Source organism: Neopelma chrysocephalum, unplaced genomic scaffold (genome assembly GCF_003984885.1).
Source record: "Neopelma chrysocephalum unplaced genomic scaffold, ASM398488v2 Primary Assembly neopelma1_252, whole genome shotgun sequence".
Classification (NCBI taxonomy): domain Eukaryota; kingdom Metazoa; phylum Chordata; class Aves; order Passeriformes; family Pipridae; genus Neopelma; species Neopelma chrysocephalum.
This window is the reverse complement of record NW_020897914.1, coordinates 2,157,557-2,181,888: the sequence shown is the minus strand read 5'-3', so window position 1 is coordinate 2,181,888 and position 24,332 is coordinate 2,157,557. Positions and strand designations below refer to the sequence as shown.

The 24,332-nt window shown below is 44.2% G+C and overlaps 1 protein-coding gene across 2 annotated transcripts in view; it reads right to left on the bottom strand.

Moving 5' to 3' along the window:
• The window catches only part of ARMC8 (armadillo repeat containing 8), a 59,717-nt gene that overhangs the window by 3,085 nt on the left and 32,300 nt on the right, over positions 1–24,332 (bottom strand). For both annotated transcript variants that reach the window (XM_027703712.1, XM_027703713.1), the window contains 15 exons: positions 22,148–22,207; positions 20,863–20,943; positions 19,974–20,049; positions 19,803–19,893; positions 16,126–16,186; positions 12,243–12,443; positions 9,346–9,441; positions 8,014–8,096; positions 7,666–7,747; positions 6,350–6,436; positions 5,114–5,206; positions 4,498–4,647; positions 2,648–2,743; positions 618–713; positions 56–128 (listed from right to left, as the gene is read on the bottom strand). In XM_027703712.1, coding sequence (XP_027559513.1) covers positions 56–128; positions 618–713; positions 2,648–2,743; positions 4,498–4,647; positions 5,114–5,206; positions 6,350–6,436; positions 7,666–7,747; positions 8,014–8,096; positions 9,346–9,441; positions 12,243–12,443; positions 16,126–16,186; positions 19,803–19,893; positions 19,974–20,049; positions 20,863–20,943; positions 22,148–22,207 — 1,426 coding nt within the window. The remainder of the gene's footprint in view (positions 1–55; positions 129–617; positions 714–2,647; positions 2,744–4,497; positions 4,648–5,113; positions 5,207–6,349; positions 6,437–7,665; positions 7,748–8,013; positions 8,097–9,345; positions 9,442–12,242; positions 12,444–16,125; positions 16,187–19,802; positions 19,894–19,973; positions 20,050–20,862; positions 20,944–22,147; positions 22,208–24,332) is intronic.

The following is a 24,332-nucleotide window of genomic DNA, read 5'->3' as shown; positions in this document are numbered from 1 at the left end:
GCCTTTTGACCCAGGATAGTAACTTGTCTATGCATTAATAATGAGGCTTTCTTACCTTCCTCTTCATTCCATATGAGATTAGATATACAGAACATGGCAGCAAGCTGAAGTTTAGCATTTGAATGACTCTAAATAGAGAAAAACAGAACTCAAGTTTAGAGGAGAAATTCAGAATTTCATGAGATTTAGATTTTGTCATTCATCCTGTCATAACTACAGTAGCAAAGCTGGGACTAATTCTTATCTACAACTTCTCTCAAAGATAGGGCCATAATATAAGCACTTGAGTAGTGCTCAGTCACTTCCTTCCAAATATTTATTGACGTCTGCAAGATATGCCTTTTCCAAGATATTGAAATGTTTTCCACGGGGACTTGGTATTGCTGAAGTCACTGCAACATTCTTATGAGAAATAACCACTGCCTTTTCCTTTTAATCAGCTCCTCAGTACCCCTCTGGCACACAGAATTGCCCCCCAGGAATTCTGAACCACCACTGGGTTCCTGGAAGTGAAGTGCATGACAGGGAAGAACTGACACAACAAAATCCTCAAGCGCCTTCCTCTTCTCATTCCTGCAAAAGACCAACATAAAACCCTAAAGAGAAATTGTCCTTACCATGTAGTATTTGATTTTCTGCAGGATGTCATCATTGGTCATAATCAGTTCTTTTGCTGTCGTGCCATCTGCTATATTGGCAAGGATACATAATGTCTGAAAGAGAGAAAAACCAGGAAGTTCTTTGGCCACAGACCACATCCCATGATTTATACAGCTTCCCTGACAGCTCTGAACTCTGACAAACAATTCCTTCAATTAGTTTTAAAATCTTTAATCTGGAGTTTCCAGCTTGCTTCCATCTGGGGCCAATGCCAAGGAGGCAACGGCTGTGGGGAACAGCCCTGGCCAGAAACAGTCATTGCCACGTTAAAATGAAAAGCAACATTCATTAATTCATTATAATGAGGAAAACTGTAAGTCTCTCCTGGAAATCTGCAGCATATAGAAAAGACTGACTGCCCTGGAATACAAAGCAGTCTGTTCTGTATCAGGGGCTGGGGAGGGAAGAAAAAAACAACAGCAAAACCCAACCATATCCATCTAGTTCTGCAAGCCAGGGACAGGAGGGGCTGAGGCCTCTCTGCTGATCTAGCAGAGGAGTAATTTGTTTTTGACAAGTCTAATCACAGTTGTTGCCTGCAGAGGTAACTCAAACTACTAATGCAGCTGCTTTTTTCCTGAAAATCAGAGGAGCCACCGCACAGAATTCCCTGGAAGCGCCTTGGCCCGTGCTGGCACTGCCTTCAGGTGGCACTGATGGGCACAGGCAGCTCCCCTGGCTCTCAGGGGGCACTGGGAGATGCTCAACAAGTTCCTTCCCAAGAGCTGTGGAAGAACTTCACCCTCACTTCTGGGCATGCAGGGAGGGCACCGAGCAGGACCAGCACTGGTGTGTGTGTCTGAGCTGCACTGCACTCCTGCCAGCAGCTGCACACACTAATTACTGCCAAGCTGCTAATTACATCCTGAGGAGCCAGGCAGGGACAGAGTCCTGCTGCAAATCTGGGCTCTTGTGTGCACACAGGCAGAGCTGGATGTGTGACCTGGTGCTGAAAGAAAAGCAAGCTGCACCCCAGGGACCAAGGAAATGCTCTGTGGATAAAGGCCCCGACTCCAAAGGCCATATCCATCCCTGGCCCTTTCCCAGAGTATTTCTCAGCTATGCTGATCCTCCTCCAAAATAATTCCCAGAGCCTTGGCAAGGTAAAGAACCTGCTGCTGCACTGAAGGTCACTCCTGTCACCAGAGCTTTACCAGGGAGAAGCTGGTTGACCCTCAGCTGTCTCAGAGCCATGGTACCACTGACTGGTAAATCTTCAGGGGTGTTCTTTGCTAATTTTGCACTTAAATTGCCATCAAAGGCCTGTCTGCCTTCAACCCCTTCTCCAGGAGCAGAGATTCAGACCAGCTGTATTTCTCCACCCACCTGCCAGGCTGTTTGCTGCCCATATCCACCCTAAGCCAAGGCAATCCTCTGGAATCTCCCACAGCTTCTCACTGCCCCCATTCTTCATCACCACATGAGGAAGAAACAGGGTTCTCCAAGTGACTGTCCTGTCTGGCACAGGAGTTAACCAGCCAAATTCTGCCCATCAGTGCTCTGACTTTGGCTGTAGCATCCCCACAGAGGTGTCCCTGTCCCCTTACACTGCACCAATCCAGGATGCTGTTCCCTACTGGTCATCTCCTTCCTTCTGCCTTTCCTTCTTCAGTTTTCATTTGTCAGGGCAGGTCCCTCCCCACATTTTCCTGCTCTTTCCCCTGTTAGTGCCTCTGTTCTCTTCCTACCATCCCCTTCCTGCCCTGCAACTGCCTCATTTAATTCTTCTGCTCTCACATCCAGCACCCTCCTCTTTACCAAACCTACATTTACCAAATCATTTTGAATTCCATTCAAACACCTTTGTAATAATCCACCAGAAATAAAAAGCATTCTTGCAGATACTCAAGTTATCCATCTGACATCTCAGTAAAACATTCACAGCACATCATAATCCCAAACAAAAATGCCATGTTGTGAACAGGAATCATTCTTTGCTGTTTCTTACATTTTATTCTGCCAAGACAACACAAAACAAAAAAGGTACCTGCTCTTTGACTTCTATATTGTGCTCCCCTTCCAGAATGAGGGTCACTGCTTGCATGATTTGCTTCCCATGAGTGCTCATTATGTGGTCTATGTGCTGCCAAAGCAAGGAGGAAACACATTTAGTTGAACTCCCCAAAGAAGGCACATTCCTGCTTCAATCACTAAGGGAAGAGTAGCAACACTGCACACAGAGCCCAGCTCCTAGTGAGCTCTCCCAAATCCAGGAATTTATCACAGCAGAAACACTTGGTAACATTGCTCTTCATGTGAAGCCTGATCTTGTCTGAGAGAGCATCACACAGGCCTTGGCTGTGATTTCCCTGTCACCCAGAGGGAAGGCACTGCCTTCCCACTCTTACAGAGGCCAGTCTGGAGACTGAATCCTGCTGGAGCCAAGCTCTAAGTATGATGCTGCAGTTAGAAACAATCCCTTCTCTTCTGATAACAGGGGGATAATATCAGAGAGGGGTAAGAAAACTGCTGCTTCTTATCTGGGATTTGCTACTCTCATGGGAACATTGTGACCAGGTCTGATATCCACATTTCCAGAGCCTGAGACAGTGCAGAGAAATAAGCCATGTGCACTGCTTATGTCTGGGAAAACTGTCCCAAGTTCACTGGATCACAGGGAAAAGGTCACTTGATGACACACCTACACTAGAATAGAAACAATCATTAGAAGTACCAGAAAAAGATAAACCAGGTCTACTGGATGAACTGATCCCAACCCTCAAGGGTGACAGGAAACAGGCAGCAGAGATGACCAGCACATGGCACACCACAATTCCTTAAGGCTTTAAGGACTTCTTAAAATTGCTAATAATGAGATTCCCTTGGAAAGCTGCTGGATGAGTGAGTTTTGGGTAGAGTTCTGGAGTGAGTTTTGGGTAGAGAATGAGAATGGCTGGTTCTGACTGTAAAACACAGCACAGGAAGTGGGTGAAGCTGGCACGGAGTTCCAGATGAAAAACACCTTAAGTGACAATGAGACTGTGCTGTGAAGAGCTCAGGGTGAATTTAATGAATGACTGGTTATTAAATATCTTTTCACATTTAGAGCTAATTTTCTATGAAGCTTATTGAGACTCAACGAGTACAAACATCAGAAGATTTTTTGCAGTGACCTTTTTATGGTAGAAACACAATACGTGATAAATGCACAGTAGAGGCTTCGTGGTTTTTTCCCCCACAAAAATGTTGGCTTGCCAAATGTTTGCTGCATGTTTTCCCTCTGTTCTTCACAGGGGATTACCCCTTTCTTTTCCTCCACCAATATCTCTTTCTCCCTGTCAAAAACAATTCACGGGCTTACGTTTCAAAACCATTTTATTTCGGGGTGTAAAACGAACGTAGGCATTTTGTAAGTGCACAGTCCCCCAGTCACATTCACAAAGCCAGTACCAGCTATACAGCTGGGTAAGAACACAAGTATTTCAGGGGTCAAAAAAGAAGAAACACAAGTATCTTCAAGATATGGACCTCTCCACACACTGCCTCAACAGTGCAACCCTCCTACTATTGTGCTGGACAAGTTTCACAGAGAAACTGTCAGGAAAATTATGTTGCTGAAAGGTAATTGCAATGGAATTGAACATCGGTGTAAATGCCTAGCTCTGCATTTGGTAATAATTACAGTGTTTCTGTGGATCTAGAGAATTCTTTCAAACATTTCCTTACACTGATTTGTACACTTGGTTGCAGATATTTGAATAAATCCAAAGGTTTCAGGTTTTAGCAAGATCCTGAACACTGGTCTCACACAGAAAAATAACTTGTCTTATAAGGAATGTGTTGTGTTTACTGCAGGTGTGAGCAGCTCCCAGAAGGGCTGTTTGCAGCTCCACTTACTGGGCGAGTGGAGAGCAGATTCCTGAGCAGCCCCAGCGTCTTCATCAGCACATTGACATCGGAGTCCGAGAGCAGCTGGAAGAGCTGCTCCGTGCTCAGCCCTCGCAGGATGTCCGACTTGATCTTCTGTTCTGCTTGGAAAGCCATGTTCTGCAAGAGACAGACACTTCCTCACTCATTTCTTACCTTAAACCTGGGCTTTCGCTCTTTTAGGAGACTATTCCCTGCAGGAATATCTCCTTCCTACATTGATCTTGCAAAGGCTGTCATTTCTGAGCAACTGCTGCACAGGGAATTCAATTTGCACCCAGTCTTGCAGCTGACCTGGTTATTACCTGCTTTTATTTGTCCCCTGGCATGCTACTGACACTTCTTAACTGCTGCCCTGAATGAGTCTGGCAACAAGTATCAGAACTGAGGAATTTATTTTACTTTATGGACTAACAGATGAAGTGTTTGAGGCTGATACTGTTTTTCTTCTGCAGTTCAATGCAAAGACAAGCCAGATTTCAGCTACGTCATTTTTAATAACAGCCGACAAGTTCTTTAAGTTACATTCCCAAACATTTTAAGGAGCTAAATGCCAAGTGGAATTTCATCAGTGTGCTCTACTCACCATTAAAGCCCAAATGCCGTTCACTCGCAAGGCAAGATTCTCACTCTGTGTTAAACTACATAGAAGTTCTATGGCTCCTGATTCTAAAATAGGCTGAAAGAGGGGAAAAAACAGAGCTTTAAAACACTAGACTAATTGCATATATGAAAATGCAAATACAATAAAATACAAACATATAATAAAATATAATAAAAATGTGTTGCTTATATCTTATTCTTGAGCTTACAACATGTCCAGTGCAATCCCACGAACTGACCACACCACAGCCCACATTCATGACAATTAATAAGCAGATTTTTATGAAAAAATTCAGGTTTGGTTAAAATCAATCAGCAAAATAAAGAAAACTGGAGACTTCTTCATGACCAGACTGAAATACAAAACCTTTAAATGACAGGATATGGATATGAAAGAAGATCAGATGGCTTAGAGAGGCTTTCAAATCTAAATATTCCTTCATCTTGCACAATCAGTGTTTTGGCCATGATGCTTTTGACATGAACCATTATCCCAATAGAAAAAGCAGTATTTCAGTCCACTCTGAAGTGGAAACACTGTGCTGTGCCCTGCAGAGAGACCAAGAAAGCCCATGACCATAGGCCAGGGAACTCTGCTTGGCATTACTGCAGTGAACTTTGTCTCACAGACATGACTGACACCACCAAGATCAACTGAGCAACCCCAGGGAATCCACAGTGCCCTGCAGGATCCCACACACAGCACAGGCTTGAACGTTTTCTGTAATTGAAACATATTTAAGACCTGGGGAATTGTTCCCTTGCTATGAAGTGCTGGTGTGTGGATATGATCTGTATGAAACACAGACTCTGCAGAACTCAAGACCAGGTATCCTGTACAGTTCATCTGAGAACAATAAAAACACAACACTGCTGTGCCAGCATTTTCAGGATACAGCAGCACTAATTCTCCAAGACAATGGATCATAGTTTGGTTTCTTCTGGTTCATGATTTTTTTAGATAATAGTGTTTTACATGTAAAAAAAATGACAAAACTTCATGTCTACTTCTTTTCTTTAGAGACCACATTTCACTATTCAACCGAATTCAGTGTCACAGCACTGTAAATATGATTTTTTTTGTTATTCACAAGCCATCAGTGACCCAGGCCACGTCCCATCACAGCTCTGTAACATGGCACAAGCAGTGGCTGCCAATGAAGACCTTTATGCTTACTGAACCCTTGTATAATGGTCCTGTTCCTGGATAAATACCAACCTCCTTGCTTGGAGAGAATTCCAGAAGAAGATTGCATAGCGTGGAAGATGCTACTACGAGAATTTCATTTGGAGCATTCTGTAAAACCTGCAGGCACAAAGGGGGGAGAGGAATCCTGGTAACTGAGATAAGGAAGGGATCACTGTGACATGGGATGCCTGGGATTATGCTGCACTTTGAGACTCCAGACTTCAGGAGATGCTTGGATGCAGATCCAGACAATGACACCCATCCCATGACAAGCTGCAGCAATGCACTATTTCACAGAAGCCAGATTGGAGAGCTTTCAGGTCCAATTTAGTAGAAATCAGTGGGGACAATCCCTGCTCTGCCAAGGACACATGTGCAGAGGAAGCTCCAGGAGGAGCCTCTTCAACACCTCTGTACCTCGTGCACAGCACAATGTGACAGATTTCCCCAGGAGCATCCCTTCTGAAAAGAAGGTTCTCCAGCAGCACCAGAACATGCCATTCCTAAACTGAGCAGCTCATCTATTCAGAGCAATTCCCAACGTTTTGGAATGAACATGCAAGTTCCTGATTTCAGCTTGTTTAATACAAATCAAAATTAACAACTGCTGGCAACTGCATTTACACAGAATGACATCTCAACTTTGAGTTCCCCCCGGCGCTCCTTTTATGCCAGTTGTGCTTCTTCAAGCAATCCTGTTGGCTTTTTGTTTCACATTTATAAAGGTTTGATGTTTTCATGTTTGGCCTTTCACAAGCTCTTAAAATATTCAAATAATTTCCATTACAGGATGAGAGATGACATAGACCTTACACACTTGGATCTCATTTATTCTTGTGGATAATTGCATTATAGTAAGATGTGTCTTTTTAAAGGTCTTGCTCAGCTCTTTGGCCTCAGTTATGGAGTCTGCAATGAGATCTACAAGGCAGAGAATTGCAGGAGGAAATGCAGCTCTAAATTCTCTTGCAGGGCTCACAGACCAAGTCCAAACTGTGCCATCCAGTGACAGCATGAAATTAAAGAGCATCTACTCCTCCTAGTGCCCCGTGCAAACATTAGGGATAACTTCCCTTCACTTGCTGATCACAAGAAAAAAACCCAAAAAAACAATGAGAAATGAAAACAAAAACCCCTTTAAAAAATCAAGCATGAACCACAGTTCTCTTTGCTGCTGCTTGGCTTTTAGTGATTTCTGGCTCTCTCAGGAGAAGGCCATGGAATTTTGATTTCTAGGTAATTTCCATCATGGTTTTACAGCAAGGCATGTAATCTGAACAGACACCACGTGCTGCTTTACTGGCACAGAAGCTGCAGTCGCTGAGACCTGGCTCCTCTTCCCTTACCTTCATTAAAGGCTTCCATACAGCATGATCCTGAAAACTTGTCCTGAGCTGCTGTACAGAACGGGACAAACTGTGCAAACATCTGCAACGGAAAGGAAACCTTCCCTGTGAAACATGGACACTGCTGGAAAACATCCACTGCTTCTGCACGAGGACTCAGCTTGGAGTTTGGCAAGTGCCAGGAAATGGCAAAGAGAAAATGCTGCACCAGTGCAGGGTAACTGCCCCCTTCCCCCAGGACATTTTCCAACAGCAGAAATGAGTTCAGATCAGCTTTTAGGAAGTGAGCAGGACTGGCAGCAGGTGCAGCAGCAGACAGAAGGCTGTGTGGGATGGAACAGGTCCTACCTGACTGCAGCCAAGCGCACCTTGATGCTCGACTCGGACAGGCCGTTCACGATACGGTCCATCATGTTCTCAGTCTCGATGATCTGCAGCAAGAGCAATTCATGGCAAGGAATAAAACACTCTGAGCATTTATGGGCTCTTGGCTTTTTGTCTGCAACACTTGGAATATTGCATATAAAAACTGTAGCTGAAACCAGCAAGTCCTGTTCTCTTCCCAGATTCAGTGGAAAGTTTTGTGTATCTGCAGACAACTTCGAAAAAAATCTCCATTCTATGTTCCACTGCTGCTTTTAATCACCAAGGAACAACGGGATTATATATATATGAACTACCCTAAATGCCATATTAAAGCTAAGGAGAGTACATGTGGTTGCACACAATATATACAAACTACAGACCACAGAAAGGCTGTAGATCTTTGTGGATAAAAAATACCTTCTAGTTCATCTGTCATATTTAGACAGGGCCAGCACGAGCACTTAAGACCAGGATAAAAGGGAGTTAATACCCAGATGAAAGATGGATTTGGTATAATAAATCAACTTTGTCATGTACACACCCATTGCTTATTAGAAACAGTGTAAAAGAAGGATCCTCACTATTAACTACAGCAACAAAAGAGAGGCTTATGGGTTTGAATTCTGTAGATCCTCACGGATAAATCTTCCTGATATTATCTTTTCAACATGTGTTTTCCTGCCCATACATTTTTGCCTTCTGTTTTTCCCCTTTAACCAGCAAATCAACTCAGAAAACCCTCCTGCCTCCCCCCTACTTGCCACCTCTGACATAGCAAGCCCATGCTTAATTTTAAAAAATGCTCCTTTTAATCATCTATTGTTCAAGTTCCCTCCACTTTGCACACATGAATTTTTAACTCTGAGTGCCCCCATCAGCTCCTCTCTTTCCTGTGATGTTCGAACCAGCAACTGCCTTGTTATGACTTTGGTCACTTGAGAATCAGGAAACAAACTCTGACCTTGCTTCCCAATACAACTGGACTTTCCAGGGTTTATTTTTTAAAAGCCATTTGTTTTGTAATGGGATAGGATGAGAACAGAGGTGTATTCTATCCCTCAGAACACAAGTTTCAGAAATTACTCATATGCCACAACAACACTCCTTACGAGTAGTCAAAGACCACAACATGGTGAAAGACAACTTACTGTGAAGACTCTGCTCCACCACCCTGAGGATGGTTTATATCAATGTAACACAGGGAGCCTCCTCATTTCAACCTCTTTACCTCGCAGTGGGGAACACAAGGCTGGCAGGTGCCAGTCCCTGCCTTTCAGCTGCATGTTTTGCCTGCTGACAGCTCTCCAGGCCCACCTTTTTGCGGATGTCCTCGTCGTTGGCCCCCAGGGACGCGTAGAGCTTGAAGGCGGCCTGGCGCAGCTCGTGGGCGTGCTTCAGGTCGTGGTCCAGCTGGGAAGCAGAGCACAGACACCAAATTCACACACTAAGAAGTTGCAGGTGGGATATTCTTATTTGTTGCAGGGTTTTGGCTGCCATCCCAACGGCAGCCAGAAGCACAAGGAACTCCAGGAGCCCATGTCCACCTTTACCAACTTAATGCAATAACCAGAGTTAAGAATACAGCTAATTTCTCTGCTGAGTTACAGAGAAGCCAACTTCAATTTGAGGCCAAAACAAGGTTAGGACTCTATCCAGGCCATAATAAGGCAAAAACTGTTCTTATCGCCTCAACAAAAACTTCCAGGAACAAGCCAGGAATGAAAAAACATCAAGGGAAGTTTTATCAAGAGAACTGAAGCAAAAGCAAGAGCCAAAGCTGGTCTCTAAATCTCAGGACCTCTGTCTTAAGGTGGGTTTTAACTTCTGCTGTAGGGGAACACAGCAGGTGGTGGAGGTTTCTGGGAGGTCACCTCTAAGCAGATGCCCAAGGAGGGAATCTGGGGGATGCACCACTGCCCACGGATCAGGAACAAGTGCTTTGGGGGTGTGATAATGGCTGGAGCTGTGTCAGGGCAGGGTTAGGCTGGATATCAGGGAAAGGTTCTTCCCCCAGAGGGTGGTTGGGCACTGACCAGGCTCCCCAGGGCAGTGGGCACAGCACCAAGGCTGCCAGAGCTCTGGGAGTGTTTGGACAACTCTCTGAGGGACAGGGTGGGATTGCTGGGGTGTCCTGGGCAGGGCTGAGGGTCGGACTGGGTGATCCTGTGGGTCCCTTCCAGCTGAGGAGATTCTGTGATTCCATAAGCAATGGGAGCACCAGCTGAAGGGATTGTGGTGGTTGAGGGTGACCTGCTTTGGACAGACAGTGTGGCCTCTCAGACCTCCTCACGTTCTCTCCAGTGAGAACAATCCCGTGATCCCAACTGCCCTCCAAACTCTGTACCAAAGGGTTCCACAAAACAATGCCATCTTCAAAGCCTACACAAAATGCCAGGAAAATGCCAGCACTAAGTACCAAAGTGCTGAAATAACAGAACTGTCAAAAATGAAGCTGTCTGAGCAATTCTCTCCAGGGCAGCTACATTAGAGCACAAGTGTTACCTAATTGGTATAAATATTTGAAGCAGACAAGCTCTGTTTGGCAGAGCCCTCACTCACTGCTCAGGCAGTTTTACCTTACAGGGTGCAGTTCCAAGCACTCCGTACAAACCCTGCATTCCCAGCTGGCTGCTCTTACAGACTCTCTGCACACTCAGACCACTGTCATAATATTTAGAATTGCCCCACTCACATTTGGAACCTGATCATATTTGTGATGTTACAGCCAATGTCCACTACTCCACAATAAGCTGCTAAACTTCTTTTTGCTTAGTTTTGTGCTGTAACTGAATTTTTTTTTTATTATTTAATGTCTGTTTTTCCATGAAATTCCAGTAGCTCTATGTGCAGAATCAATCCCATTCCACAAAGGTCTGGAAAGTGAGCCTGCCTCTTGGGCAGTTTCAGAGAAAAACCAAGGCTCTGTAATCCAGTTTTTGGGGTACGTTCTAAAAATCAAACTCAGTAAGAGGGAGGAGCAATGGATATTTCCCTATGTGAAATATCAAAACCAGTCTTGCTTTGGAGGCTGATTGATCCACCAGTGCTTTGGAAAGCGTCTGAAGATCTTATAAAACAGTTCATGGATGAGAACTCCTGGTACAACACCTATGGAACTGAGCCTCCAAGGTGCATCTGGGCTGTGTTCATCCAACCTCTTGCAAGTGCAGACAGCTCATAATACAAAATGCTGCCTGACATCCCCATGCTTTAACAGAGCAGAACAATCTCTGAACTTCAAATTTCCCACAACCCTGACCTAAGAACTGAAATCCATCTCTCTTCACATGAACCACTATCTCTTAGGAAGGTTTCCTCAAGGCAAAACTTTTAAACTTACAGCATGGGGAGTCCAGAAACACTCAGTTTGAGTCTGGATAATGAAGGCTCCAGAGAAAGCAGTGAGTGAGTGAGACTTGGGGCCTACGAACATCAGGAATCAAGTCCTGCTAAACCCTCCGGTCACCTTTCTGTTAAGGAACTCAGACATACGGTTGTGGTAGTTTAGTCTGGGCCTTCCTTGGTGACCAGTTTGTAACCAAGGAAGTGCCCAGATTTACCCGGTATTCCCTATGATTTTTATGTAAGCCAGGGTATAAGAAAGGAGGAGAGGCCTCTGTCCCTCTTTCCTTCTGGCAGCTTTGGAGGTGCAGGTTTCCCTGCTGTTGAGTCTGTCGTGTTGGGGAGCGAGGCCTGGTGAGGCCTAGTGAGGCCTAGTGAGGCCTGGTAAGGCCTTGCCGACCTTGGGAGGCAGAGGTTGCCAGTGGTCGTTCTAGCACGACTTCCTGTTGTCCCAAGGAGAGCAGTAAAATATTCTTTTGCTAACTCTTTTAGTTGTTAGATCTTGGGCTATTGATCGTGTATATTTTATTTTGGTTTTGTTCCTTTTTTTCCTTCCCTTTCCCTTTTCCTTTTGAAATTGCACATATATTTCAGTTGTATATAAATGTAATATAAGTGTAAATATATTTATATATATTGCTTTAGCTGTCTCTCTCTCGTTTTGGTTCTCTTGGTTTGTTTTTTTTTCTCTTCTCCCTTGGTTTTGGGGGGGTGGGAGCTCTTGTGGTGAGGTTTGGAGACTTGGCAGGGAGCCAGCTTCAAACTACCTCAACTGTTTAAATAGAATATTTAAAAAAAAATATCCTGAGCTCATTTATTGTTACTTCTGGGCATTTTTCAGAGCCGCAGGAGCAGGTAAGGGCACGCACCCTCTTGATGTCGGTGATGGCGCTGACGGAGCTGGGGTACTTGAAGTAGTCGGCCAACATGACGATGAGGTGGTCGGTGATGCTGGCGATGCGCTGCAGCTCCACGTCCGTCTCGATCAGGTAGGCCAGGGTTTCTGCCCCCTCCACCCGCTCCTCCAGCAACCTCTCCTTACTGCACATTCGAACCAGGCACGGCAGAGTCTGAAAAGTTTTAAAAACAAACAAAAAAAGACCCCCCCAACCGCAGCGGTTTAGTGGAGCTTTGTTCATTAAAAACTCAAAAAAACCCCAACAGCTGTCCCAGGGCAATGCTCAGCATTGTGCTTCAGAGAGAACCTTCAAACACGTCACTTTGGGGGTTTTAAAGTCTCCACACATGCAGAAATGGCTCAGGCCATACCAACTACACAGTGGACCACTTTTAAACACCTTCTCACGCAGCCAAAAGGATGCAAAGTTTAGAAGGGACCATGGACAAAGTTTTGCAAAAGCTTAAAAAAAAATCCTCTCAAAAGTTGGTATTTGCAGGTTTGTTCTTACTACACACAGGAACCAGAAGTATCCAAGCCGTACTTGATCCCTCCTGCCCTTCTGTGATCCACGATTAACTAAGGACAACATGGTCAGAAATAATCTCAGGTTCCCCTCACACACACTGGCTGCCTGGAGCAGCAGGGAAGGGAGGAATTCTCCTAAGCAGCATATTTGGTCACCCAGAAATGAAGCCCACCTGGAATTCAGGTCCACTCTGCCTTACCCCCTACCTTGGTTACACTCACACAGCAAGATTTTTGTCACACTTTCTCTACTCTGAACATTAAAAACAATCAGGTCTTTCTTTACCTGAAGCTCAATGAAAAGCAAGTAACTGTGGAAAAAGCAATTCTCCAAGGGCTGGGACTCTGTTCACTCAAGCCTCACCAACACAAGTATGAAAGTGGATGAGGAATAACACCAAGATTTGTGCCTGTGTAACTCCACCAACTTCAACAGAATGACTCCAATAAATGTTTCCCAGAGTTATGTTTTGGGGACCTGAAAAACCATTTAGCCATTGATTGTTGAAATGATCAAATAGATAAATATTTTCTCTCCACTGCACTGGTAAGGAAGCAGAGTTACAGGACTCCTCTACATTTATGAGAACGACAGATGTTCCCAGCAGGATTACCTCTGGAGCTGTGAATCCTGCAGCTGATCCAGTAAGCCAAAGCACCTCCTCTCTGCACACCTGGCCCTTAAGGCATCAGGTAAGACTGAACATAAGCTCTCAAAAAACTACATTCATGTTGAGTGAAAAAGAAAAGAAGTGGAATTCCGAGTCTAAATCACAAAGACAATGTACTTCCTAAATCTTTCCAAGGTCAAATGGCCTGAAAGGAGCTATTTCTTGGAATTCAGGGCTGGGTGGTGTTAAGTCACTGGCTGCATGCACCCAAAAAACACAAATTTCCTGGTTTTCAACACTTAGCAATTCCATCTGTTTAAAATGAAACAAAATAAAGAATTCTGACAGACACATTTTAACTGTTCCATTGGACCCAGAGGTCAGTACAATGTAATCCATGCACAGGACTGTGCAGAGGTGTAAAATGAAGAGGCATAAAGCACACCTGGCCAGCAGATGAAAGTCTGGAAATGGGCTGTAAGATGGGATATCTAATTCCCAGGGTATTGCTGGGATGTGTCAGTGTTATCTGGACAGTCACTTCCATTATTAGGATTCCAGAGAAATAATTTCCCTTCCAATCAAACCCATTATTTACCAGCCTTCTCTGCCTTCTCCCCATCCCAAGTGATTTTATTTTTTCACATTCCAGGCCAATCCACTACTCAAATTGGGCAATGAAAATAACTTAAAATCATTTTGGGAACACACATCCCTGAGTGGCCCCCAAATGCAGAAAGTTTGATAGCAAAGGGTCAGTAATTCCTGAATACCAAAGGGGTCATTGCCTTTAGCTCCCCAGAGAGGATTTGTGACTGGGTGAACCACAGAGACACTGTGTTGGAACTACAAGCTCCTGGAGAAGAAATCCCTGGGGCTGTCTGAACAAGGCGAGGTTCCATGCCTTCCTTCTCTCCTCATTCTTTCATTTCCTCCCAAGTAATACACTAAATGTAATTCCACAGCCTAAAACATTTATTTGTGCTGAAGCAGCTTCCATGAGGGAAAAAAATTGCTGCTGTTGCTGTGAGCTGGGAAGTAAATCCATTCCCAATGGTTTGAAAGGAGGGTGGTTATCCACAGCCAGCTCCACAGGGACAGTGTCCAGCCAGCTCTCAGCAATCACCTGCCACTGCTGACAGCAGCAATCCCTGCTCCCTCTGCCCAGACAGAACAGTTCTGGAACACTCCTGGCCTGACCAGGAATTGGCCCGGGGGGCAGCAGAGAGGGGGGATTTATCAAGGGAAGATAAACAGATAAATCTTCTCTTTACCAGAGAAGAACAAGGTTTGTAGAGAGATAGGTTGGGAGAATGGAACGTAGCCCTCAGTTTGCAGGTGTTGTAAGGAGAGAGAAGAGAGAGCAGGGAATTGGAGTGTCCACTTGGAACAAAGCTAATGAGAGAGAAGGATGCAGCTTGTGCAGAACAGATGCCACTATCCACCCTGGAATGGACTGTACTTTGGACTTCCTTGCACAAAAAGGCAGGAGGGGTGAGCCTTTGTCTCAGCCAACACATGAATTTTTCACCCAGAATGATGGGTACCAAAATCCCACTCCCAAAACCTGTTGTGCTGGATACTGACAGGAAGGCCTGTGCTTTCTTGGTGTGGTGCATCACACACAACCTGTTCCTTCCCCTGCCTCACCCAAGAGCAGCATTGAGGAGCAGCTCCTGGCACTCTGGAGACAGTTCTCCAGTTTAAATACAGGCTTGCAGGAGCTGGTGTGGGTTTGCAGCAGAGCCTCAGCAGTGGCCCTTGGTGGGGAGGGTTTGCTGTGTAAGGGCTCTGCAGGGACAGGGACACAGCACAGCACACACCTGGCAGCTCCCTGTTCCCTGAACACCATGGACAGGCCTTCCCAGCCCTTTTCTTTTTGCAGCACTACACCAGAACTCCCATATCTCATGGAAAAGCAAGCACTGTTGGCATTACCTGATCCCTGGCTGATACACTTGCACATGAACAGCTTTTTTATTCCCTTTTCTTCCTACCTACAGAACTGTGACTATTAAGAAAGAGATTACATTCCTATGGTATTTAATAAAGTTTCCTTTACTGGATGCCCTTATAATGGCACACTCAGTATAAAAATCAAAGTCAATATTTCAGCATGAGGTGTTTTTTTTAATAACAAATTTCCCTGGCCAAAGCAAGAAGAAGATAAATATACACAAAAATTGTGAAACCTGAGAACTCATCTGCTCATGACAGGTTCCATATATAAACTGTGCAAGTATTCTGACTTCAGCCCTGTGAAATAAGCTGCTGACAGACAAATCAGTGCCCTGGTCATCTACAGAGACCAGGTTAACAATGCTGTTTCCATGGTACTTACAAATGGTTACTGAAATTTCTACAAACCTCAAATGGATGCGAGTCAAACTCTGGGATATTTATTTCTGGATACTGACCTTCTAGGATGATTCTTTACTTAAAGCTTCTTAAAAAAGTCATGCCACCATAAATGCTTAAAGACACAAAGGGAAAGCAGGGAACTATTTTTTTAAATTAAAGTCAAGAGAACTCGGTGCTTTGGAATCTTTGGTGCAACAGATTTTGTGCCACTTTTTATACGAGACAAATAAAACCAGGAGAGACCTACATGAGAATACATTTTGAACAGAAAACTGTTTAACCAGCTGTCATGGTTAGCACAAAAAGGAGTGGTTTAAAATATTGAAGAGGTGGTTTAAGCAGGACACAGCTCACCTTGAGGACGATGCAGGGATCGTCTGTCCGTATTGCTCCGGCTCTGCACATGGAAGTAAGGCTGCAACAACAACACAACACAGTCACCACCGGGGCCTTGGAGGGAACAACAACACAACACAGTCACCCACCAGGGCCTTGGAGGCACAACAACACAAAACAGTCACCCACCGGGGCCTTGGAGGGAACAACAACACAACACAGTCACCCACTGGGGCCTTAGAGGGAACAACACAACACAGTCACCCACTGGGGCCTTGGAGGCAACAACAACAGAACACGGTCACCCACCAGGGCCTTGGAGGCACTGAAGATGTTCTAGGACAACCTCCTGTACTAATGGAATGTCCTCCCCTTTGTCCTACCACTGGTTTAAATTCATCAGTGCTTACCAGACTTGGGCACACAAACTACTGCAGGGGTCCTTTTAGGCAGATTTGTGGTGCAGGACACCTTGCTGGAGCACTGGTCAATACAAACAGCACACACTGGTCACAGAGGGGCAAAGCAACAGCTCTGATTGGCACACAAACCTCTTACCAGCTAAAAACCCCAAAATGAACAACCTGCATTATGGTAAAGGAGGAATATACCCACACCCTCCTTTGTTTAAAGTACCTGCCCATGCTGTGTGAGCAACGAGGAGAGAGCCAGCACAGGGCTGGTGGGGTCTGACAGCTCAGGCAGAAACCACTGGGGCTCTGCAGCGGCCCAGGAGATGTGGGATCACTGGGATGTCTGTCTGCAGCAATCAGCACATCCTCACTAATGACAGCCCAGTGAAGGCTCTGAGACTGAACCAAGCCAGCATTTGTTCTTTATTGGACAACAACTCAGAGTGGAGATGCCAAGCCCAAGGCCTCAAACTGCAGTGCTGACACACAGACAAATGCTCAGTGGCCCTGGTAATGTACCTGTGAACGTGCCCCAAGCTATCACAAGAGCAAAGTCCTTCACCCACCACTACAGGTGTTTTACCTTGAGGTGGTTTAGTTTTTCCCTGCCCTGCTCCAAGGCAGTGGATCCAGCTGCAGGGGAACTGCTCTGCACCAAGGATCTTTTGGTTTACCTTCTGAACTAACCATTGGAACTGCCTTCTATCCTGCCACAGTGCAGGTTAAAGAATACAACTGTGTTGCAGTACAGTGACTTAAAACAAACACATTTTGAAACTCAAGTGGGCAAGTGGCAATTGTACAGAGGGTCAATCAGAATTGCTCAGTTAAGGAGCAGCAATATCCTCACATCCTGTAACCACACCGTGTTTCACCACATTCCTGAGCTCCTCCCAAGGGCCCAGAGTAGGTGCTTTCATCTCTTAGAGAGCAACATCACTGATCCTGTTCCAAACACAGCCACAGCTAAAAATCCCACCATCAGAAGTCTCTTTATATACTGTTTCTCAGAAGATAAGAGATAACACTTCACCGTTGGCACAGAGCTCATTTGATAAACTTTTACTGCCCAAGCCTTGAGCTGACAGCAGGAAACTCTCATTTTCACACCTGAACAATCTCACAGCTGCCATTTAGTCCAGTGAGACCCCATTTGCCAGGCAAAGTAGCTCTATTTCAAACATGAAAGAAAGTAATTTTTTACTGCAGGTAAAATAGATTTGGCTTAGCTGGGGGCAATTCTGGTGGGTTTAGCAGAAAAGGTTACTGCTCCACTTGCAGCTGCAAAGCCCTTTCCCAAGAGGCTTCCTGCCCCTCCCTCTGTGCCAACACTGTTGCTCAAGTGAAGGATCCATTTCAATCAAGTCCTCCAGGGCTACTTCAATTGTTGGAAAAAAAAAAAAGGGAAATTCCTAAGGTAGCCTTGTATGCCAGTGTGGATTCAAACAGAAATTTAAGGGAAGGTTCAAAAATGCAGGAAAAAACCCTTCTAGACCTGTATTCCAAGAACTCCAGTAATAAACCAAAGAGGAACTGCAGATTAATTGACCGAAGCTGGCAGGGCAGGAGTGAAATCTCGTTTAGAAGCAGAAAAAGATGACCTGTGACATATCCACCTACTACTCACATTAGAAAAAAAGAAGAGATAGTCTGATTTGGAGGGAATCAAGCAGGGAATGCACTTATAGAAGAAAAGCCAGTAAGTCTTTGCAACTGCCAGGACTGTCATGAAACGGAGGCTTTGGAGCCCTAATTAGGATGACTGCTCATGGACTAATTAGAAACCCCATCTGAAACTCAGGATACTGGTTTGTCTTCCATTTTCCTACAACTTTCTTTTTGCCTTACACCACATCATTTTGCTCCATGTTTTGAAAGGTCCACCTCAGCCAAAGCTCTGCAGAGCAGCAGCAAAAGATGGGGTGTCCACCCAGCTCCTGCCAATCTGAAACAGGTCAGCAAAAACCAGCAGACCTGGGAGTGCCCATCCCAAAACAAGGACAGCCCAGAGGCAATTCACTGAACTCCAACTTGCCTTCCTGACTTATCAACTGCTTTATATCTCGAGATTAGTACAAAAAATTAATTTTCAAAGCATCATTCCCTATGTATTTTCTGACTTCTCAAAGAAACCCATAAATCAGTCAGAACTGACACTGCTATAGTGTCATTAATTTAACTTGCCTTCTTCACTAAGAACTGTTTAACAAAACCAGTAAAACCAGGCCCCAAGACAGACCTCCCACACGGAGGGGATTACTTAAGAAACCCCCCCCCACCTACACATCTTGGTAACTGCTTTTAGAAATGAGTTAGGTCATCATAACCTGGCAATATGACTCAGGAGGCCATCCTGCCTAACCCCACCTGCTCCCCACCCAGAATCAAGAGACCCTGCACTGAGGCAAGTGTCCATGAAATGAGTTGGTGAACTCAGAGAACTCACAGTCACTGGTCAAAAAAAGCCATCAAAAACTAAAAGAATAATCAAACAATACAACAGTGACCAAACTCTTGAGTTAAACTTCATTTTAGTCACTTATAGCAATGGGCAATTTTCTCTCTTTAACCCCCTGAAGTGATTTGTTCCATTATTATCAATACAAGAAAAGGAAAATGGTCTTAAAGGGAGTCAATTCCCAGCTCATGAAGTGCTGCTGTTATGGAACTTGGGCACGTTTTGTCACAGGGTAGAGAGTCATTATGAGTATGAACACACCGAGGTGCCCACACCAGCAGGGAAAGTCTGATTCGAACCACAAAATTAATTAATAACATTAATTCTGCTCTATGAGTACACAAAGCCTGAAGAATAATCTACTTTAATTAAAACAGTTGGGAAGAAGGACTAACCCTGTGCACTAGGGTGATGAGGGAGCAGTCCAACACAGCACAGTGAGCAGAGTGCTCTGAGCAGGGGTTCAAGGAGGACAGTACCAGGTACCAGATATTTCAGTGTTGTGCTCTGCAAGGACATAGGATTGACCACAGCAAAGCATCATAAAACTCCAAGCTACTGGTGAAAATCCACATGGAACACACATTCCTCACAAAACTGCTGCCCAGCAACATTTTCCTTTGTTTATGCACAGCAAAGAGTGAAAGTTATGTTATAAAATGAGGTGAGAAGCACTTCTTCAAGGGCTTAGATAATGCAAACAGTACCTATAATTATTGCTAAGATTTTACAGCACACATTACTCTGGAAGAAGCAGGGAGGGAGCAGTTAAGCAGTGAGATTACCCTCCATGCTATTTGACTCTCATTCCTGCAGACAATTACCATTTGGCTGACGTGAGCTGCATTTCAATGGGCTTGTCCCTTTGTAACATCTTCACAAAAATCTGTGGTAACAATTCTCCATCCACTGACACTGCAATGAAAGAGAACCCAAAGTCATTCTGATTCAGCCAGTCAATAAAGGGAGTGTCAAAGCAGCAGCATCCCACTCACCATTTACCAGAGTCATGGAGACCTGGGGGTTCTCAAAGGCCAGGACTGAGAAGCATTTCAGTGCCTGCATTCGGACCTGGGTGCAAACAGAAGAAAGGAAACAGAAGTGCCAACTGCAGAGCACAGCTGGTCTGCACTGCTGGGCAGGCTGGGAGGAAACAAGGCTGTGCAGTCAGCAAGACACGAGGATGGTGAAGGAATCAAAGGCAGATGGAAACATCCAACTCACACCTTGACTTCCTGCCATCTCCCTGTTGGAATTACCCTTCTATAGGGGATGTCGTGAACTATTTGTGAAGAAAACCAGCAAGGATAGAACTTGGGAACTGAACAGGAAACACTGGTCTTACCTGTGATGCCTCACAAAGCAAAAAACAGCAGAAGAATGGAAGTATATCACAATAGTACTTTTCCTTCCCAGGACTCATAAGTATGTCAGAGAACCAAAAATACGTGTCCTTAAGATTTACAGTTCAGAAGCCTTTAGAGGTCAGCTTGGTAAAATGTCTAAAGAGAACCATCTGGATGAAGTGATTCTAAAGTAATGTTAAAATAAATATACCCCATGAGTTTTACTGCCATGGCACAGGCTCAGGTATCACCTGTGTGACAAGGACTGACATATTTCTTCATGCTGGATCTTCCTCCTTCAGTCCAAAATCATGTCTTGGTTTAATTGAATAACTTACTTTAGGGATGCTTAGTTTTTTGACACGGGGAAGATGGACCATGATCATCTTTCCCAGTTGTAAAACCAACTGTTATTCTACAAATGCACATTATCCCTGTTTATGACTTTAATTCATAGGCATAGAGAGAATTTTTATAATCTTCATTTGGATTTCTTTCATAAATATATGTTAAACACAGAACACTTTTAATGTCTTACTTTGTAGGAGGCGGAGACCAAGAGATGTGCAATACTCTGAACAGCTCCATGGTTAAATAAGATTGTCTGGTGATCTGGACCCTTCAAAGGAAAACATAACACCATTAAATTCTTTAAAAGAACGTGTAAAAGGTTTCCATTATCTGCAATTCATTGTCAAGTACTTAAGACAGATTGAAGAAGTTTAAGATAGATTTACTAAAATTTACTTTGTAATCAGCTGGCCTAACATTTTTTAAATAAACAAGTCCAACACTTATTTTTATAGCATTTGTTCTTTTTTTGGTAATCATTTCCACTCTTTCCTTCAATAGGCAATGCCATTAGTTCTCACAAATGAAGAAACATGGATAGAGCACTTCTGTTTCTATTCTTCCTCTTGGAAACAATTGAAAGTTCCTGATTTTCTGTACAAATCACATAAAAGATCCCCAGTCACTAATGTTTTCTTCACTGTTAATATTAAGCATTTTCAACAATTCTAACTTCAGAAGGGAGGGGATTTCATCTGAAACGGGTTCTAGACAGAGAGTGACAGTGCTTTGAGGACAGATTCACATGTTCCTCCAATTTATTATTCTTATTTTAGTGTCAAACACATTCAGCCATAAATCCAGCCAGCCATGACCTGTTTACTGACCTCAGGTTCTAAGTTGGCAATGGCTGATACACCAATATTTTCTCCGAAAAGCATTTGGAATTACACACAAATCCTGGATCTTGCAGGAGGAAGGTCTCAGAGCTGCTGTAGTCTGAGAAGGCTCAGTGAGGCTGAACAAACAAGGTGCAATCTCAGTCCCTGCAGCCCTCAGCAGTGACTGGGCAAGGCTGACCTGGGACCTGCAAACCTCTCTCCAGAAGGGGGTTCATGACTCTGGGCAGCTCTGCATCAAGCACGGGCTGGGCACAGTTAAACTCAGCTTTTAGGGTGGCCCAGCTTTTCTCAGCCCTCCATGCACTGCCCTGACTAATCTGCAAGTGAAGGAAGTCTCCTCACTCCTTAATCTCCTGTGCAAACCCAGCTGAGTTTATGGCACTTCTACACACCCTGGGAGGCATCAGAGACACTTTATTCTCACATTTGAAATGCAGCTGAAATCAGATCCCTCTTATGATCAAAAGAATATTTTTAGAGTATCTCTTACCTCTAAGAAAAAAGCATTAAATTACTTTTAGATGTAACATATCTGGTGCTTTAAGAGATGCTTCAGCTGCTACTGCCACCAAGAGCTTTCTACCAAAAAATGCAATTCAAACACAGGGTTGAAGGAGGAAAACCACTTACATTGGCACACAGAAGTGGCTGAGGCAATGATTTAAAGCCGCAGCTATGCCAGTGTTGGAGCTGAAGAACAGATATTAAAATATGTGAAAAAAATGAATGAAATTCAAGTAAAAGAAATCATATTGCCCCAGATTTAGTAGTTCACAAGTATCAGTGATTCTTCCATGAGATGCAGGCAGTGGGTTCTGTGCAAACAGGCCAAAGGCCCATCCAGAGGTGACACCTGGGTGTGTCTGAGCTGCACAAGGGGATGGACATGAACTATCTCCTCTGTACAGGCTGTGTTTGCACACACCAGGCAGTGTCAGGGTGAACACCAATCCACAAACAGGGACAGCTGCAAAGACACAGGTGAAAACTGGAGAATGAAATCTCATTCCATAATGAAATTTAAAAAGCAGGTACCTAAATGCAGTTGCACCTTGGCTCAGGGATCCAGCACAGGTCTAAGGTCACACAAGAGAAGGGGCCTGGGAGGAAGCTGCCCTGGTTACAGGCTTTATCCTGCACCCTTCCCAGACACAGCATTTTAATTTTCAGCTGGCAGTGAAATTAGGCAGAGATGTCACCACTTTCAAACCTAAATTCCAGAAGTATTTTTTCAAATTATTTATACAACCCTGTGTTTCCAAACACACACCTTCTCTTCTTAAATTGATCATTAAAATAGCAAGGTTTACTTACTCCCACTTGCTCTGAAAACAAATGAACTGAGACAGATTCTTGCAAAGTAAATTTTGACTTGCATTTTCACAGACCACGTACATCAGCCTGATTTCAGTTTACCTATTTGCTTCTCTGTTGATAGAACCCTGGCTCTGGATGTTAAGAACTGCATCTGCTCCCCTGTAAATCAACCCTTTCCCTTGCTCAGGATGGCTTTTCTCCAGGGTCAGTGCTTCCCACCTGCTAATTTTAACTCCAACAGGGCAGGGAGGAGCAGTCAGAGTAAAAGCAGAAACCAGCAGCAACATGCCAGGAACCCAAATTATGGATTTCCCAGCTCAAGAGAACTGGTCTGAGCTTTTCCAAGTGAGTAAGACAGAAGGCTGAGAAGCAAAACAAACAAGATACTGGCAAGGAAGAGAAAAAAAATGGATGCACCAAGTGTGAGCAGAGAACAGGATGCAGGAACAAGGAGTAGGAGCTGTGATATGTCACTGTGAGTTCAATTAACAAATCTACTACAATGAGGAAAGAGAGACATAAAAGCATCAATACCTCCTACAACCTACACTAAGCCTTACCTAAGTATTTGTGTAGGAACTTATTGCTTCAGGTAAAAAACATGAGAAAGGTTCTCTCACTCAGGGGAAAGCAAAGGTTCCCTCACTCACTCCCCTTTGGGGGAAGGTGAAGTCTTCATTTCAAACATAGTGAATACAGAAACTCTCAGTATTTAATCATTTTTCAGTAATAAGAATGTACTTTGCCTGTCCATGTAAGTCAGAAAGTGCCCTGCAAATTCTGCTTCAACGTATGAGAAGTATTTTGTTCTGTCTGAAAATACAGTTATTGACCTTATAATGTGGAAACCCAAAAACCAAACATAAAAGAAGGAAGGGGGCATTTTAGATTTTTACTTAACAGCTGCATTTGCCTGGGCAAGAGAGAAAGGAGTTCTTGATCAATTTGTGATGACCTGTTTACTCAACCTCAAATATTTTCTTTGTTACACAGCTGTTTATTATTCTGTAAATGCAACTATTTCCTAACACTCCTTCCCCCCACCCTGCCTTTCTTGTGCAGTCATGTTTCTCTCTGCTCACACAACCATCAGTTTCTTTCCAAAAACTTCATTTTTCCCCAAAGATTCACTGTAAAATCTGTTGGAGAGGGGTCTGGGGGAGGCATTAAGAACAGAACAGGGAGTTCAGGAGCCCCTCCCTGCCCCGCTCTGTTAACCATGTATTTGCTGTGCAAGTCACCCCCAGGACTTAATGGAGCTGCAAGGAAGTAACTCCTTTGGGAAAAGATGACAATAAGTGTTTTCCTGTTGGATGAATTACTCAGCAGTTCCCTCACAGCCAACAGGGTTTATATTGCCACAGAGCCAACCCTGAGTGTATAAACTCCTCTGCCACCCTATAATTAGTCCTGGGTTATTTCTCTTGGCCTGGTTTTTCACCTCCTCAAACTCCTCAGCCTATTAAGGAGACTTTCAAGGGCCACTTAAACAGGAGAT